Genomic DNA, 17,417 nt, shown 5'->3' with positions numbered 1-17,417 from the left:
GTCTCATTGAACAGTGATTAGATGATCAGTGGTAAATTGCTCCAGCATTGCGTGCATGGAATTAAATGCATAATTTATCTAGCCTTGGCAGTGTCACCTGACGGGACGTATTCTTGGTTCCAGAGTAAGCACAGAGAAAACAACATACAAGATAAGCTCCACAAAGTGTTTAGTGAACATTTGACAATTTTGATTGAAAGCTCAGTTTTTCCTTTTACAAGACAGATTATAAAATGACTAATACATTTCTATAACATAATATTTTGAATCTCACCTATATCGGGCAAGAAAGACTTGTAATTTAGCAGTGGGACGAGTTTCTGGTTCTGGATTCAATGAAACACTATCCGCTTCTAAGTCCTCCATTTCACTCGCAGTGTCCACCTAGCAAAGATCAGATATTTCCACTTGCATTAAAGCTTTTTCTCAAAATCCAATGGGAAATTGGAATCATAGGTATGCGTTTGGAGGACTCAGGCATGGGTTTGGGCACTCCAGGAAATCGGGCACAAGTCTGAAGCACCTCACCCTCTATATCCAAGCGACACTGGGAAATCAATTTATTAACCAATCCCCCTAGTATAGAGGAGAGATGAAACCAACAAAACGTGAGAGGCAGACATTGGTCTCCTACATCATCAACTTGAACTTTGATAGAAGCCGACCATAAAGGGTGCGTTTCCAGTGTCCCCAACAGATCCAGAGAAAAGGAATTAACTTAAGTACAAAATCCCATTTTCTCCATCATCCTATTGAGGGACACTGGAGTCATGGGGACTTCCAAACCTATTGCCTCAAATGCTCTGAAATACCTTAGCCTAAAAGCATTGAATCTGTAAAACTGTTGCAAATGTATGGCCAAAAGGACCAAGTGCTTCCCGATATAGCTGTAAGTATAGGACTCATGTCATACCACCTAGAAGGCACTAACCAATCAGGTTTCTCCACTACAATATAAGCCTGAAGTCTGGCACCTGTCAATAATAATGTCCCAAATGACAAAGGGACAACATCTGTGGAGTTTGTTGTCCTTCAGCGACTGACTGACTCACCCTTGGAGACACTCTGATGAACTGGCTAGTCAAGTACAGTATGGTCTAACTTTCTATATTTTGATACAGCTGCAACACCCTCAAGTTGAAAAGTGCAAATTACTGTACACTGCTTCGAAGGTTGAGAACATCTTTAAAATCTTCAAGCAAAACAGAATCAAAGTCTGTTTCAAAGTCAAAAGAGAATTTAAAAATCGCTGTAATGAGATAACATTACAAGTACACCTTGTGCTGTCTGGTGCCATACAGTAGCCAAAAAAAAACATTAGGTTAGTCAGTACTGAATTTTGGTAGTTGATGATCCATCCATGAGACTGAAATCAAATTACCTTCCTTGATTAACAGGTCGTCAGGGTAGAGGATGATTTTTACCCCCCCATCCACAAAATTCAGAAGAGTAACCATAATTTGTGTGTAAATGCTTGTTGACAGTAAAGAGACTGTATTGTGAAGTGGAAGTAGATAAGTATCTAACACTGGGCGCTGGAGTGTTTGTGTTAAAATCTTTTACTAAATGTACATTGGATGACAATAAACAAAAAACATCCAATGGTGGAGCACAAAAAACAAAAACAAATTTCTTTAAAAACAGATGTTTTCTCCTTTAACTACCATAGACTGTATTGTGAACCTGAGGAGGTATTGATGACCCTCTAACATTCGGACATGAAATATGAATATTCGATGTCCATAGAGACCGTGAAGTTGTATTTTTTTTCCATACTGCTGGTGGGACGCCATCTTGAAAAAGTCCAGTCAAACCTGGGAGATTAAGGTTTTTAGGGTCTTATTGATTAAGGATTGCAAATGCAAAGCTGCTGCATTTGCAGTACTTAGTACTGCAAATGCAGAAGGAGGTGCATACCTCCTCCTCCGTTCATTTGCGATGCAATCTCAGTCACGATGTTCATATGTGACAGCAGGCCGAATAAGCTTCAGCTTTCTCAGCCTAACCTTCGCAGGGCGGCTTGAGAGGACAAGGAAACTTGTCTTGCGGCGCAGTCCCTGGCCTCGCAGCACCCTGGAAATGGCCACCCCTCCAAGAAAGAGTGCCAAGGTGGAGACTTACATCAATAGAGGATTGTCTCCTTTCTAATTGGTCCAGCACCAAGTACAGTTGACTAAAAGAAAAAAATAAGAATTTACTTAACGATAATTCTATTTCTCGTAGTCCGTAGTGGATGCTGGGAACTCCGTAAGGACCATGGGGAATAGCGGCTCCGCAGGAGACTGGGCACAAAAGTAAAGCTTTAGGACTACCTGGTGTGCACTGGCTCCTCCCCCTATGACCCTCCTCCAAGCCTCAGTTAGGATACTGTGCCCGGACGAGCGTACACAATAAGGAAGGATTTTGAATCCCGGGTAAGACTCATACCAGCCACACCAATCACACCGTATAACTTGTGATCTAAACCCAGTTAACAGTATGATAACAGAGGAGCCTCTAGAAAAGATGGCTCACTACAACAATAACCCGATTTAGTTAACAATAACTATGTACAAGTATTGCAGACAATCCGCACTTGGGATGGGCGCCCAGCATCCACTACGGACTACGAGAAATAGAATTATCGGTAAGTAAATTCTTATTTTCTCTGACGTCCTAGATGATGCTGGGAACTCCCTAAGGACCATGGGGATTATACCAAAGCTCCCAAACGGGCGGGAGAGTGCGGATGACTCTGCAGCACCGAATGAGAGAACTCCAGGTCCTCCTCAGCCAGGGTATCAAATTTGTAGAATTTAGCAAAACGTGTTTGCCCCTGACCAAGTAGCTGCTCGGCAAAGTTGTAAAGCCGAGACCCCTCGGGCAGCCGCCCAAGCTGAGCCCACTTTCCGTGTGGAATGGGCTTTTACAGATTTTGGCTGTGGCAGGCCTGCCACAGAATGTGCAAGCTGAATTGTACTACAAATCCAACGAGCAATAGTCTGCTTAGAAGCAGGAGCACCCAGCTTGTTGGGTGCATACAGGATAAACAGCGAGTCAGATTTTCTGACTCCAGCCGTCCTGGAAACATATATTTTCAGGGCCCTGACAACGTCTAGCAACTTGGAGTCCTCCAAGTCCCTAGTAGCCGCAGGCACCACAATAGGTTGGTTCAGGTGAAACGCTGAAACCACCTTAGGGAGAAACCGAGGACGAGCCCTCAATTCCGCCCTGTCCGTATGGAAAATCAGATAAGGGCTTTTACAGAATAAAGCCGCCAATTCTGACACGCGCCTGGCCCAGGCCAGGGCCAACATCTTTAAGTGGTTCACACCAATGTGACTTTTGGAACCCAAAAACTACATTGAGATCCCAAGGTGCCACTGGAGGCACAAAAGGAGGCTGCATATGTAGTACCCCTTTTACAAACGTCTGCACTTCAGGGACTGAAGCTAGTTCTTTCTGGAAGAAAATTGACAGGGCCGAAATTTTAACCTTAATGGACCCCAATTTCAGGCCCATAGACACTCCTGTTTGCAGGAAATGTAGGAATCGACCCAGTTGAAATTCCTCCGTCGGGCCTTTATGGCCTCGCACCACGCAACATATTTTCGCCAAATGCGGTGATAATGTTTTGCGGTTACATCCTTCCTGGCTTTGATCAGGATAGGGATGACTTCATCCGGAATGCCTTTTTTCTTCAGGATCCGGCGTTCAACCGCCATGCCGTCAAACGCAGCCGCGGTAAGTCTTGGAACAGACAGGGTCCTTGCTGGTGCAGGTCCCTTCTTAGAGGTAGAGGCCACGGATCCTCCGTGAGCCTCTCTTGAAGTTCCGGGTACCAAGTCCTTCTTGGCCAATCCGGAGCCACGAATATAGTGCTTACTCCTCTCCATCTTATAATTCTCAGTACCTTGGGTATGAGAGGCAGAGGAGGGAAAACATACACTGACTGGTACACCCACGGTGTTACCAGAGCGTCTACAGCTATTGCCTGAGGGTCCCTTGACCTGGCGCAATACCTGTCGAGTTTTTTGTTGAGGCGGGACGCTATCATGTCCACCTTTGGTTTTACCCAACGGTTTATAATCATGTGGAAGACTTCTGGGTGAAGTCCCCATTCTCCCGGGTGGAGGTCGTGTCTGCTGAGGAAGTCTGCTTCCCAGTTGTCCACTCCCGGAATGAATACTGCTGACAGTGCTATCACATGATTTTCCGCCCAGCGAAGAATCCTTGCAGCTTCTGCCATTGACTGCTTCTTGTGCCACCCTGTCTGTTTACGTGGGTGACTGCCGTGATGTTGTCCGACTGGATCAACCCGGCTGACCTTGAAGCAGAGGTCTTGCTAAGCTTAGAGCATTGTAAATGGCTCTTAGCACCAGGATATTTATGTGAAGTGATGTCTCCTGGCTTGACCATAAGCCCTGGAAATTTCTTCCCTGTGTGACTGCTACCCAGCCTCGCAGGCTGGCATCCGTGGTCACCAGGACCCAGTCCTGAATGCCGAATCTGCGGCCCTCTAGAAGATGAGCACTCTGCAACCACCACAGGAGGGACACCCTTGTCCTTGGTGACCGGGTTATCCGCTGATGCATCTGAAGATGCAACCCCGACCATTTGTCCAGCAGGTCCCACTGGAAAGTTCTTGCGTGGAATCTGCCGAATGGGCTTGCTTCGTAGGAAGCCACCATTTTTCCCAGAACCCTTGTGCATTGATGCACTGAGACTTGGCTCGGTTTTAGGAGGTTCCTGACTAGCTCGGATAACTCCCTGGCTTTCTCCTCCGGGAGAAACACCTTTTTCTGGACTGTGTCCAGAATCATCCCTAGGAACAGAAAACGAGTCGTCGGAACCAGCTGCGATGTTGGAATATTGAGAATCCAACCGTGCTGTCGCAACACTACCTGAGATAGTGCTACACCGACCTCCAACTGTTCCCTGGATCTTACCCTTATCAGGAGATCGTCCAAGTAAGGGATAACTAAAACTCCCTTCCTTCGAAGGAGTATCATCATTTCGGCCATTACCTTGGTAAAGACCCGGGGTGCCGTGGACCATCCAACGGCAGCGTCTGAAACTGATAGTGACAGTTCTGTACCACAAACCTGAGGTACCCTTGGTGAGAAGGGTAAATTGGGACATGAAGGTAAGCATCCTTGATGTCCAGAGACACCATGTAGTCCCCTTCTCTTGAATTTGAACCTCTGTATGTAAGTGTTCAAAGATTTTAGATTTAAAATCGGTCTCACCGAGCCGTCCGGCTTCGGTACCACAACAGTGTGGAATAATACCCCTTTCCCTGTTGCAGGAGGGGTACCTTGATTATCACCTGCTGGGAATACAGCTTGTGAATGGCTTCCAAAACTGCCTCCCTGTCTGCTTGTAAAGCCCCAGCGTCATGCTGATGGCTTGGCAGAGGCGGGAGAGGGCTTCTGTTCCTGGGAACTGGCTGATTTCTGCAGCCTTTTTCCTCTCCCTCTGTCACGGGGCAGAAATGAGGAACCTTTTGCCCACTTGCACTTATGGGAACGAAAGGACTGCGCCTGATAATACGGCGTCTTCTTATGTTGAGAGGCGACCTGGGGTAAAAACGTGGATTTCCCAGCTGTTGCCGTGGCCACCAGGTCTGAAAGACCGACCCCAAATAACTCCTCCCCTTTATAAGGCAATACTTCCATATGCCATTTGGAATCCGCATCACCTGACCACTGTCGTGTCCATAACCCTCTTCTGGCAGAAATGGACAGCGCACTTACTCTTGATGCCAGTCGACAAATATCCCGCTGTGCATCACACATATATAGAAATGCATCTTTTAAGTCATATTTGTCTCTTCACCGTCGACACTGGAGTCAGTATCCGTGTCGGCGTCTGTATTTGCCATCTGAGGTAACGGGCGCTTTAGAGCCCCTGACGGCCTATGAGACGTCTGGACAGGCACAAGCTGAGTAGCCGGCTGTCTCATGTCAATCACTGTCTTTTGTAAAGAGCTGACACTGTCATGTAATTCCTTCCAACAGTTCATCCACTCAGGTGTCGACCCCCTAGGGGGTGACATCCCTATTACAGGCAATTTGCTCCGCCTCCACATCATTTTCCTCCTCATACATGTCGACACAAACGTACCGACACACAGCACACACACAGGGAATGCTCTGATAGAGGACAGGAACCCACTAGCCCTTTGGGGAGACAGAGGGAGAGTTTGCCAGCACACACCAGAGCGCTATATATATACAGGGATAACCTTATATAAGTGTTTTTCCCCTTATAGCTGCTGTATTGTTTATACTGCGCCTAATTAGTGCCCCCTCTCTTTTTTAACCCTTTCTGTAGTGTAGTGACTGCAGGGGAGAGCCAGGGAGCTTCCCTCCAACGGAGCTGTGAGGGAAAATGGCGCCAGTGTGCTGAGGAGATAGGCTCCGCCCCTTTCTCGGCGGCCTTTTCTCCCGTTTTTCAGTGTAATCTGGCAGGGGTTAAAATTCATTCATATAGCCCTGGGGGCTATATGTGATGTATTTTCGCCAGCCAAGGTGTTTTTATTGCTGCTCAGGGCGCCCCCCCCTAGCGCCCTGCACCCTCAGTGACCGAAGTGTGAAGTGTGCTGAGGAGCAATGGCGCACAGCTGCAGTGCTGTGCGCTACCTTGGTGAAGACAGGATGTCTTCTGCCGCCGATTTTCCGGACCTCTTCTTGCTTCTGGCTCTGTAAGGGGGCCGGCGGCGCGGCTCTGGGACCGGACTCCATGGCTGGGCCTGTGTTCGATCCCTCTGGAGCTAATGGTGTCCAGTAGCCTAAGAAGCCCAATCCACTCTGCACGCAGGTGAGTTCGCTTCTTCTCCCCTTAGTCCCTCGATGCAGTGAGCCTGTTGCCAGCAGGTCTCACTGAAAATAAAAAAACCTAAAACTAAACTTTTCACTAAGCAGCTCAGGAGAGCCCCTAGTGTGCACCCTTCTCGTTCGGGCACAAAAATCTAACTGAGGCTTGGAGGAGGGTCATAGGGGGAGGAGCCAGTGCACACCAGGTAGTCCTAAAGCTTTACTTTTGTGCCCAGTCTCCTGCGGAGCCGCTATTCCCCATGGTCCTTACGGAGTTCCCAGCATCCACTAGGACGTCAGAGAAAATCCCATTATTGGACTGCTGGTATCTAGTAAGGGGCTGCAACATTGCACAGCCCCTCCCTTTCATAGCACCTGAAGCCCTGCGCTTGCAAACCATATAGTTGTTAATTCTGAGGATTTTTTTTCAACAGAAGGGACAGGGGAGACACTTACCTTAGCCCCAACTGCTGTGCATAGTAATTTGCCCAATGATGTCCGAACGATGAGGGCAGAAGCATGTTATCCAGATACACTAAGGGGTATATTTACTAATGTGCAGGCTTATAGAAGTGGAGATGTTTCCCAAGCAACCAGATTCTAGCTATTATATTCTAGAAGGTGCTAGATAAATACTAAGTAGAATCTAATGGGCAACATCTCTACGTCTATAAAACCGCACTTTAGTACATATGCCCCTAACTGTTGTTGCAAAGCCCTATTCACCAGCTGAAGGAAATCCCATAGTAAGAAGTGGGGTGGAGGGATGGCAGTGGGACATGCACATTCTCAGCCCACTCCTAGTGCCATACAGCAACATACAGTATGACAGGTGCTGTGGTGGCCAATGGCTCGTGGAAAAAAAGTAAATTAATGAAAAGTAAATAAGAGGTCAAATTCTTATACTGTCAGCACTATACCAAAGTGCCCTGGCTATGCTCCTTTAGAAAAATAATGATTTCCAGATGGCAAGGAAATAAAGTGTGAGAAGTTCCAGATTTGTGTCAGATTTCTTAAAACTGCCTGAGCAATGTATACCTGTACCTATGTTCCAGTGTCCCGCCACAGGTTGTTGGAGAGATAGACTTATCAAACTGTTAATGGAACTAAATATACAGGTACATGGGTGCTTTTCAGTAAGTTGCTAAAATATAAGGAAAAAAATTAAATACCCAATCATATCAGGGAAACTGAGGACATTTCACATATCACAAATTTACAACAAAAAAAAGGAGATTTATGTTCTAACTGTTAAATCCTTTTCTTGGAATCCATAGGTGATACAGGCTTAGACACTGGGTATAGGTGGTTGAGTTGGAGTATGGGCATCAAATAGTTAAGTTTCTCCTCCCTGCAGCCCAGACTCCATCTCCCCTATACCCCACCCCAAGCCCAGAGGACCAGTTTAGTTAACAATGCCAAGGAAATTAGCGAGAGGAAGGAAAAGGAAGACGAGCACACACTGAGTTCAAAAGACAAAGTGGAGATGAAAAAGTGGATGGACACCCTGTGTTCTCTATGGATTTCACAGGTAGGAACATAAATATCCTTTTCCCTGGTAATCCAAAGGGGACACAGTCTTATTACAGTTGGACGTCCCAAAGCTGTCCACCTAAGGGAGGGGACGCTCCTGAGCTGCGCTGAGAACCCTTTGCCCAAAGCCCACATGTGCGGGAAAGTGTCAAAAGGAATAGCTGCCCAAGAAGTTCCCACTGCAGAATGGGCCCTCACCATGGCAGGGACAGGAAGGTAGTCCGCAGAAAAAGACTGGAAGCTAATCAAACAGAGCCATCTGGCCAAAGTCTGCTTAGTAGCCGGCCAGCCCCATCTGTTAAAGCCATACAGACAATCTATTGTCCTGTCCACATAAATCAGAGGGCCTGCACAACATTCAAGGAAGTCTGCTACAGGGAAGAATCCGGTACTTGGAAGGAAGAGAGCACAATCTGGTTGTTGTGAGAATTGGATACCACCTTAAGAAGGTAGCACAATCGCGTCTGAAGGAACTCTCAGTTCAAGTTAAAAAGAAAAGGGGAGCGTCAAGACAATATGATGAAGTCAGACACTCTATGGGCCAATGCAATGGCAATGAGTAAAACGGTCTTTCATGCAAGCCAGTGAAGGCTCAAAGGGGGATGACTGAATGATGCCTAAAATCCAAAAATAACTTCCATGGAGCCAACGTAAAAAAAACAAACGGAGGTTGCTCATGGGGGACACCCTGCAAAAAAGTCCATACATCAGGTAACCGTGCAATCTGCCGCTAGAGGAGGAAGAAAAAAGGTGAAACCTATACTTTAAAATGAGGAAAGGTGGAGGCCCAAATCGGACCCACCTACAAGAAAAACAGGACACGCAAGAAATGGAAAGATCTGGGGTTGAAGCCTCAAGCCGAGCACCAGCCAGCACCAAACCCACTGATAATTCCTGGCAGAAGGAGGGTTCTGGGCAGTAAGCATGTTACGAATGATAGCCTGTGAGAACCCCTAAGCTCTCAGGACAGATGTCTCAAGAGCTACCCCATCAAAGCATGACAGGCCACAGCATGATGGAAGCACGGGCCCTGAGACAGGAGATCTGGCTATAGAGAAATACGCAACGAAGCATCGATAGAGAGGCCTAGAAGATCTGCATACCAAGGACAGCGCGGCCAATCTGGAGCCACTAAGATTACTGTGCCTCCCTCCAACTTCAATTTGCAGAGGACCCACGGAATAATTGAGATTGGAAAGAAGATGTACATGATAGGGAAGGTCTGCTAAGCCTCCAGGACACCCACCAGATCCCTGGTGCGCAAGCAGTATCTCTGCACAGAGACGCAAACGAGTCAATGTCTGGCCGTCCCCAGTTGAGAACCACTCGCCCAAGTGAACTTCCTGGCGGCTTAGGAAGTCAGACTCCCAATTTTGGACCCTAGGTATGTAGAGATGAAAGAGGACGCTCTGCCCACTGAGGAATACGACTCACCGCCCAACTGCAAGTTCCACCCTGACGGTTTTACGTAGGTGGGGGCTTTAACGTTGTCCGACTGCACATTGTCAGACAATGGAAGAACTGTGCCAGGCAAAGAGCGCTATACAGTGCTCGGAGTTCTAAAATATTGATGGGTAGTCAGCTCTCACGAGCCATTCTCTGGCCTTGAAAAGTCTGATGACCAGACACCCCCTTCCCCATCTCAGAAGACTTGCGATGGTGGTGAGCAGAACCCAGTCCTGAATCCAAAAGGGGAAGCCCTGGTCCAGGTGGGACTGGTGGAGCCAACACAAGAGGGAATGACGTACCTCTCCAGAGAGAATGATCTGTGACTTGAAATGCAGATGGGACTTCTTCCGCCTGGCCATAATCTCCAGTAGTAAATAGACAGGAATCACATTGGGCGTACTCCACCATGTCGAAGGTGGAGACTAGAGAGCCCAGGAACTGCATGTAACAGTGTATCAAGACTCTTTTCACCAAAAATGTGGGGATCTTAGTCTGTAAGGACTGAAGTTTGTCCAAGGGAAGAAATCCACACTAGACTCTGGAATCCAGTAAGGGCCCCAAATGTAGAACTTCTTGAGACGGAATCAAGGTGGCTTTTAGACAATTGATGATCCACCCATAAGCCTGGAGTACGTCTACTGTGAGACGAATGAGATCCTGTAGCAGGTCCGGGGACTGGGCCAGGAGTAATAGGTCATCCAGATATGGCAGTATTCTGACCACCTTGCCCCAGAGATGTACTGCTATGACTTTCTTGAAAGTATAAAGAGTCGTGGAAAGTCCAAATGTCAATGTCTGAAACTGGAAGTGTCCCTCCCGAACATGTAAATAGGCATCCTGGATAACCAGGGAGGACATTAAGTCCCCCAGTTCCAGAGCTCGAATGATGGAGAGCAGAGACTCTATGCAGAACTTGGGAACCCAAAAGGTTCAGGTTGAGGATGGGTCTAAAAGGAGCCATACGGCTTTTGAACTAGGAAGAGGATAGTACACAAAAGCCTATACGTCTCCTTGGAATGATGACAACGCTGGAGGCCAAAAAGGAGTGGATGGACTCCCGCAGCGCTGCCTTTCCTGGACCTACTGGATTGCCTGTAGACAAAATACTGGACTGGAGAATGCTACAGAAAGTTTAGGCGTATCTTTGGGAAACCATACAAGGGGCTTTTTGGGAGACTGCATCAGCGCGGCAGGTACAAAGCCAGAGAACTCTCCTGGCTGCCACAGCAGAAGCAGACACTTTACACGTTAGGATACCTATGTCAATGGGCGAATTGCCTAGATAGGAGCCTGCTTTCCTTATATGTTCTACCATAGACGACAACTCAGTTATGTGGACGCCAAACAGAGACAGTCTTCTAGGGAATCCGACCAGCACCCTTTGGCCTTAAGCACAAGCGGAGACAGGGGCTTTGCATGCAATAGCTCCACACATTACAGAAAATCGTGGCATCAGATCTGGATATCCACTCAGAGTCCTTGATCGCAAGTGTAGACCTAACTGCCTTGCTCAGGGCCACAACATTTACCTGTGTTAGAGAGTACTCCCGGACAGAGGAGGTCTCATGAGGTAATAGAGACATTATCCTTGTGAACAGAGACACCTCCAAATCTGAATTGTAACCAGAGTTGTAGAGCTGTCCTGTCTGGTAGGCTTGTGCTTGGATGGGTAATAAGATTTTAAACCTACCGGTAAATCTTTTTCTCCTAGTCCGTAGAGGATGCTGGGGACTCCGTAAGGACCATGGGGTATAGACGGGCTCCGCAGAAGACATGGGCACCTAAAAGAACTTTCTAGTATGGTGTGCACTGGCTCCTCCCTCTATGCCCCTCCTCCAGACCTCAGTTAGAGAACTGTGCCCAGAGGAGATGGACAATACGAGGAAAGGATTTTGTTAATCTAAGGGCAAGATTCATACCAGCCCACACCAATCATACCATATAACCTGGAATACACCTAACCAGTTAACAGTATGAACAAACAACAGTATCGGCCCAAGACCGATTCTAACTGTAACATAACCCTTATGTAAGCAATAACTATATACAAGTCTTGCAGATTTTCCGCACTGGGACGGGTGCCCAGCATCCTCTACGGACTAGGAGAAAAAGATTTACCGGTAGGTTTAAAATCTTATTTTCTCTTACGTCCTAGAGGATGCTGGGGACTCAGTAAGGACCATGGGGTTTATACCAAAGCTCTCAATCGGGCGGGAGAGTGCGGATGACTCTGCAGTACCGACTGAGCAAATGCTAGGTCCTCATCAGCCAGGGTATCAAACTTGTAGAATTTAGCAAAGGTGTTTGACCCCGACCAAGTTGCTGCTAGGCAAAGCTGAGACGCCTCGGGCAGCCGCCCAAGTAGAGCTCACCTTCCTAGTGGAATGGGCCTTTACTGAATGCGGTAACGGCAATCAAGCCGTAACATAAGCCTGCTGAATCGTGTTACAGATCCAGCGAGCAATAGTCTGGTTCGAAGCAGGCGCGCCAATCTTGTTGGCAGCATACAGGACAAACAATGCATCTGTTTTCCTAATTCTAGCCGTCCTGGCTACATACATTTTTAAGGCCCTGACTACATCCAGGGACATGGAATCCTCCAAGTCACTCGTAGCCACAGGCACCACTATAGGCTGGTTCATATGAAATGAAGACACCACCTTGGGTATAAATTGAGGACGGGTCCTCAATTCCGCTCTATCCACATGAAAAATCAAGTAAGGGCTCTTGTAAGACAAGGCCGCCAATTCTGACACACGCCTCGCAGATGCCAAGGCTAACAACATGACCACCTTCCAGGTGAGAAATTTTAACTCCACCGTTTTAAGGGGTTCAAACCAGTGTGATTTAAGGAACTGCAACACCACGTTCAGGTCCCATGGTGCCACTGGGGGCACAAAAGGAGGCTGGATGTGCAGTACTCCTTTTACAAAAGTCTGGACTTCTGGAAGAAAAGCCAATTCCTTCTGAAAGAATATTGACAAAGCCGAAATCTGTACTTTAACAGAGCCTAGCTTTAGGCCCATATCCACTCCTGTCTGTAGGAAGTGGAGAACACGACCCAGATGGAAATCTGCCGTAGGAGCATTCTTGGTTTCACACCAGGAGACATATTTCCGCCAGATACGGTGATAATGTTTTGACGTCACTTCCTTCCTAGCCTTTATTAGAGTAGGTATGACTTCCTCCGGAATACCCTTCTCCGCTAGGATCCGGCGTTCAACCGCCATGCCGTCAAACGTAACCGCGGTAAGTCTTGGAACAGACAGGGCCCCTGCTGTAACAGGTCCTCTCTTAGAGGAAGAGGCCAAGGATCTTCTGTGAGCATCTCCTGAAGATCTGAGTACCAGGCCCTTCGAGGCCAGTCTGGAACAATGAGTATTGTCTGTACTCTTTTTCGTTTTATGATCCTCAACACTTTTGTGATGAGAGGAATCGGAGGAAACACATAGACCCACTGGAACACCCATGGCGTTACCAGAGCATCTACTGCTATTGCCTGAGGGTCCCGGGACCTGGCACAATACCTCCAAAGCTTCTTGTTGAGGCGTGACGCCATCATGTCTATTTGAGGAACTCCCCAGAGACCCGTTATCTCTGTAAAGACTTCTTGATGAAGTCCCCACTCTCCTGGATGGAGATCGTGTCTGCTGAGGAAGTCTGCTTCCCAGTTGTCCCCTCCCGGAATGAAGACAGCTGACAGAGCGCTTACGTGATTTTCCGCCCAGCGAAGAATCCTGGTGGCTTCCGCCATCGCGACTCTGCTTCTTGTCCCGCCTTGGCGGTTCACATGAGCTACTGCTGTGACATTGTCTGATTGAATCAGAACCAGTAGGTTGCGAAGAAGATTCTCAGCTTGTCGAAGGCCGTTGTATATGGCCCTTAGCTCCAACACGTTGATGTGTAGACAGGACTCCTGGTCTGACCATAGTCCCTGAAAATTTCTTCCTTGGGTGACTGCTCCCCATCCTCGGAGGCTCGCGTCCATGGTTACCAGGATCCAGTCCTGAATGCCGAACCTGCGACCCTCTAGAAGGTGAGCACTTTGTAGCCACCATAGAAGAGACACCCTAGCCCTGGGGGACAGTGTTATTTTTTAATGTAATTGTAGATGGGACCCGGACCATTTGTCCAGAAGATCCCATTGAAACGTCCTTGCATGGAACCTGCCGAAGGGAATGGCCTCGTAAGTTGCCACCATTTTCCCCAGAACCCAAGTGCATTGAGGAGCTGACACTCTTTTCGGCTTTAGTAGTTCTCGGACCATGTTCTGGAGGTCCTGGCTATCACCGCTCGGTGCGATTCCATCTTGAATTTGAATCTTTTCAGGTACAGGTTCAGGGATTTTAGGTTTAAAATGGGCCTAACCGAACCATCCGGCTTCGGAACCACAAATAGGGTTGAATAATACCTTTTTCCCTGTTGGCTCAGGGGAACCCTGATAATCACTCGCTGTTGACACAGCATTTGAATTGCAGCTAGCACTACTTCCCGCTCTGGGGTAGAAGCTGGTAAGGCCGACTTGAAAAATCGGCGTGGGGGCACCTCTTCGAATTCCAGCTTGTAGCCCTGGGAGACTATTTCTATCATCCAAGGGTCCACGTCTGACTGAACCCAGACTTGGGTGAATAGTCGAAGGCATCCCCCACCTGTGCAGACTCCCGCAGGGGAGCCCCAAAGTCATGCGGTAAACTTAGCGGAAGCCGGGGAGGACTTCTGCTCTTGGGAACCAGCCGCAGCAGGTGTCCTCTTGACTCTACCCTTACCTCTGGCGAGGAAAGAGGAGCCCCGACCTCTTCTGGATCTATGCGACCGAAAGGACTGCATCTGATATTGTGGGCTTTCTTTTGCTGTTGGGGAACAAAAGGTAAAAAGGTCGACTTACCTGCGGTAGCTGTAGAGATCAGGTCAGCAAGGCCGTCCCCAAACAATACATCACCTTTGTAAGGTAAAACCTCCATATGCCTTTTTGAGTCTGCATCCCCCGTCCATTGGCGGATCCATAAGGCTCTTCTTGCCGAAATAGCCATAGTATTTGCTCTTGAACCCAGTAAACCAATGTCTCTTTGAGCGTCCCTCATATATAAGACTGCGTCCTTAATATGAGCTAATGTTAACAAAATTGTATCCCTATCTAGGGTATCAAGGTCAGCTGACAGTGTATCCGTCCAAGCTGCTACTGCACTACATACCCATGCCGACGCAAAGTACCAGTATGAGTGTAGATAGACTTTAGTGTAGTCTCTTGCCTGCGGTCCGCAGGATCCTTGAGGGCCGCTGTGCCAGGGGACGGTAGCGCCACCTTCTTGGAAAGGGGTGTTAAGGCTTTGTCCACTGTGGGAGAGGATTCCTAACGTACCCTGTCCTGTGTAGGGAAAGGGTACGCCATAAGAATCCTTTTGGGAATCTGCAGTTTCTTATCTGGAGTTTCCCATGCTTTTTCACATAACTCATTAATTTCATGGGAAGGAGGAAAGTTTATAACTTGTTTCTATCCCTTAAACATGTGTATCCTCGTGTCGGGCACCGAGGGCTCATCAGTGATATGTAACACATCATTTATTGCAATAATCATGCACTGAATACTTTTTGTCACCCTGGGGTGCAATCTTGCTTCATCATAGTCGACACTGGAATCAGAGTCCGTGTCAGTTTCTGTGTCCCTTATTTGTGAGAAGGGACGTTTCTGAGACCCCGACGGGTCCTGTGAGTCGGTATAATCCGTAGATTGATTACCTGCCGACGCACTGGACTCTGCTTTGTCCAGTCTTTTGTGCAGTGAAGCTACACTAGCATTTAACATATGCCACATATCCATCCAATCCTGAGTCGGCACCGCCGACTGAGATACACCACTCATCTGTTCCACATCCTCTTTGGATAAGCCCTCCATTTCAGACATGCCGACACACGTACCGACACCTCACACACACTGGGATATAACTATAAGGGGACAATTCCCTAAAGAAGGCCCTTTGGAGAGACCGAGAGAGAGTATGCCAGCACACACCAGCGCCAACTGACCCAGGAAAAAAAAAAAAAAAACCCAGATAGCGCATATATATATATATATATATATATATATAAATGTATATAGATTTCCCCACTCACTGCGCCTTAATTATGTGCCCTCCTCTCTTTTTTTCAGCCCTCTGATGCTCAGCAGGGGAGAGTCCGGGGAGCCAGCGTTCTCTGCAGCCTCTGTGGAGAAAATGGCGCTGGTTAGTGCTGAGGGATCAAGCTCCGCCCCCTCACGCGGCGGGCTTCGGTCCCGCTCGTGAATTTGAAAAAAAAATGGCGGGGATCCGTAGTTTACTGCCTCCGCAGCCTAACTACATACTTTTTTTTGCCTAAAACGAGGTTTATTGCTGCCCAGGGCGCCCCCCCTGCGCCCTGCACCCATCAGTGCCATGTGTGTGTGTAAGTGTGGGAGCAATGGGGCGCAGCTTTCTGCTGCGCGCTTACCTCATGAAGATCTGAAGTCTTCTGCCGCCTGATGTCTTCTTATGTCTGACATACTCACCCGGCTTCTTTTTTCCGGCATCTGTGAGGAGGATGGCGGTGCGGCTCCGGGACGAACCCCAAGGTGAGACCTGTGTTCCAACTCCCTCTGGAGCTAATGGTGTCCAGTAGCCAGAGAAGCAGAGCCCTTAACTCTTAAGAAGTGGGTCTGCTTCTCTCCCCTCAGTCCCACGATGCAGGGAGTCTGTTGCCAGCAGAGCTCCCTGAAAATAAAAAACAAAATTCCTTTTACAGAAAACTCAGGAGAGCTTCTGTAATGCACCCTATCTCCTCTTGGCACACGATCTAACTGAGGTCTGGAGGAGGGGCATAGAGGGAGGAGCCAGTGCACACCATACCAGAAAGTTCTTTTAGGTGCCCATGTCTCCTGCGGAGCCCGTCTATACCCCATGGTCCTTACGGAGTCCCCAGCATCCTCTAGGATGTAAGAGAAATTGGTCTAGCATCTGTTTGAGAGATGCAGGCACTTGTGCCAGACCATGCACTGACTGACTGACTGACTGAAGGACTGCATCCATGGTGGCAAATCACCCTAAGCCGGTAGAACACAGGTGACCTGGCCTGCGACTGTAGACTAACAAGGGAAGAAGGCTTGGGAGTTGCAAGCTGATAAACCAACTGCAACATTACCTGTGAAAGTGTGGAAGCCCATGCCAGATCCTGATTGGAAGTTGTGGCTGAAGGGATTTCCCACTGTGTTCAGAGGCCATCTTGGTACTGAATATGAGGCGAAAGCACTTCAACACAAGTCCTACAGTTACACATCACAGGAGTGCCTACCTTCCTAGATGCTTTGCCCTTGAAAGACAGGATAAAAAAATTCCAAGGATTTCCCCACACACAAAAGTTGGCACACAGTGGTGTGCTAGTAAAGGGTAGTGCATTGAATGTTAGAGCGCAACAATATACAAATAATTGGGGATATGTAGAAGGTGAAATAAATTTGTGAATGACAGTAGACAAATTGGAGTTCACTCAAGTGTAAATCAGTAGTATCTATGAACATAAAAGGAAAACATCAAACTAAGAGGCACACACATGTGAGAAATAATAAGATTTTACTCACCGGTAAATCTATTTCTCGTAGTCCGTAGTGGATGCTGGGAACTCCGTAAG

The 17,417-nt window shown here is 47.9% G+C and overlaps 1 protein-coding gene across 15 annotated transcripts in view; it reads right to left on the bottom strand.

Moving 5' to 3' along the window:
• Positions 1–17,417, bottom strand: part of TSPOAP1 (TSPO associated protein 1) — a 941,658-nt gene that overhangs the window by 186,089 nt on the left and 738,152 nt on the right. For all 15 annotated transcript variants that reach the window (XM_063956204.1, XM_063956202.1, XM_063956206.1 and 12 more), the window contains one exon: positions 275–384. In XM_063956204.1, the coding sequence (XP_063812274.1) occupies positions 275–384 (110 nt within the window). The remainder of the gene's footprint in view (positions 1–274; positions 385–17,417) is intronic.

Source organism: Pseudophryne corroboree, chromosome 2, assembly GCF_028390025.1.
Source record: "Pseudophryne corroboree isolate aPseCor3 chromosome 2, aPseCor3.hap2, whole genome shotgun sequence".
Classification (NCBI taxonomy): Eukaryota; Metazoa; Chordata; class Amphibia; order Anura; family Myobatrachidae; genus Pseudophryne; species Pseudophryne corroboree.
This window is presented reverse-complemented; position numbering and strand designations above follow the sequence as displayed.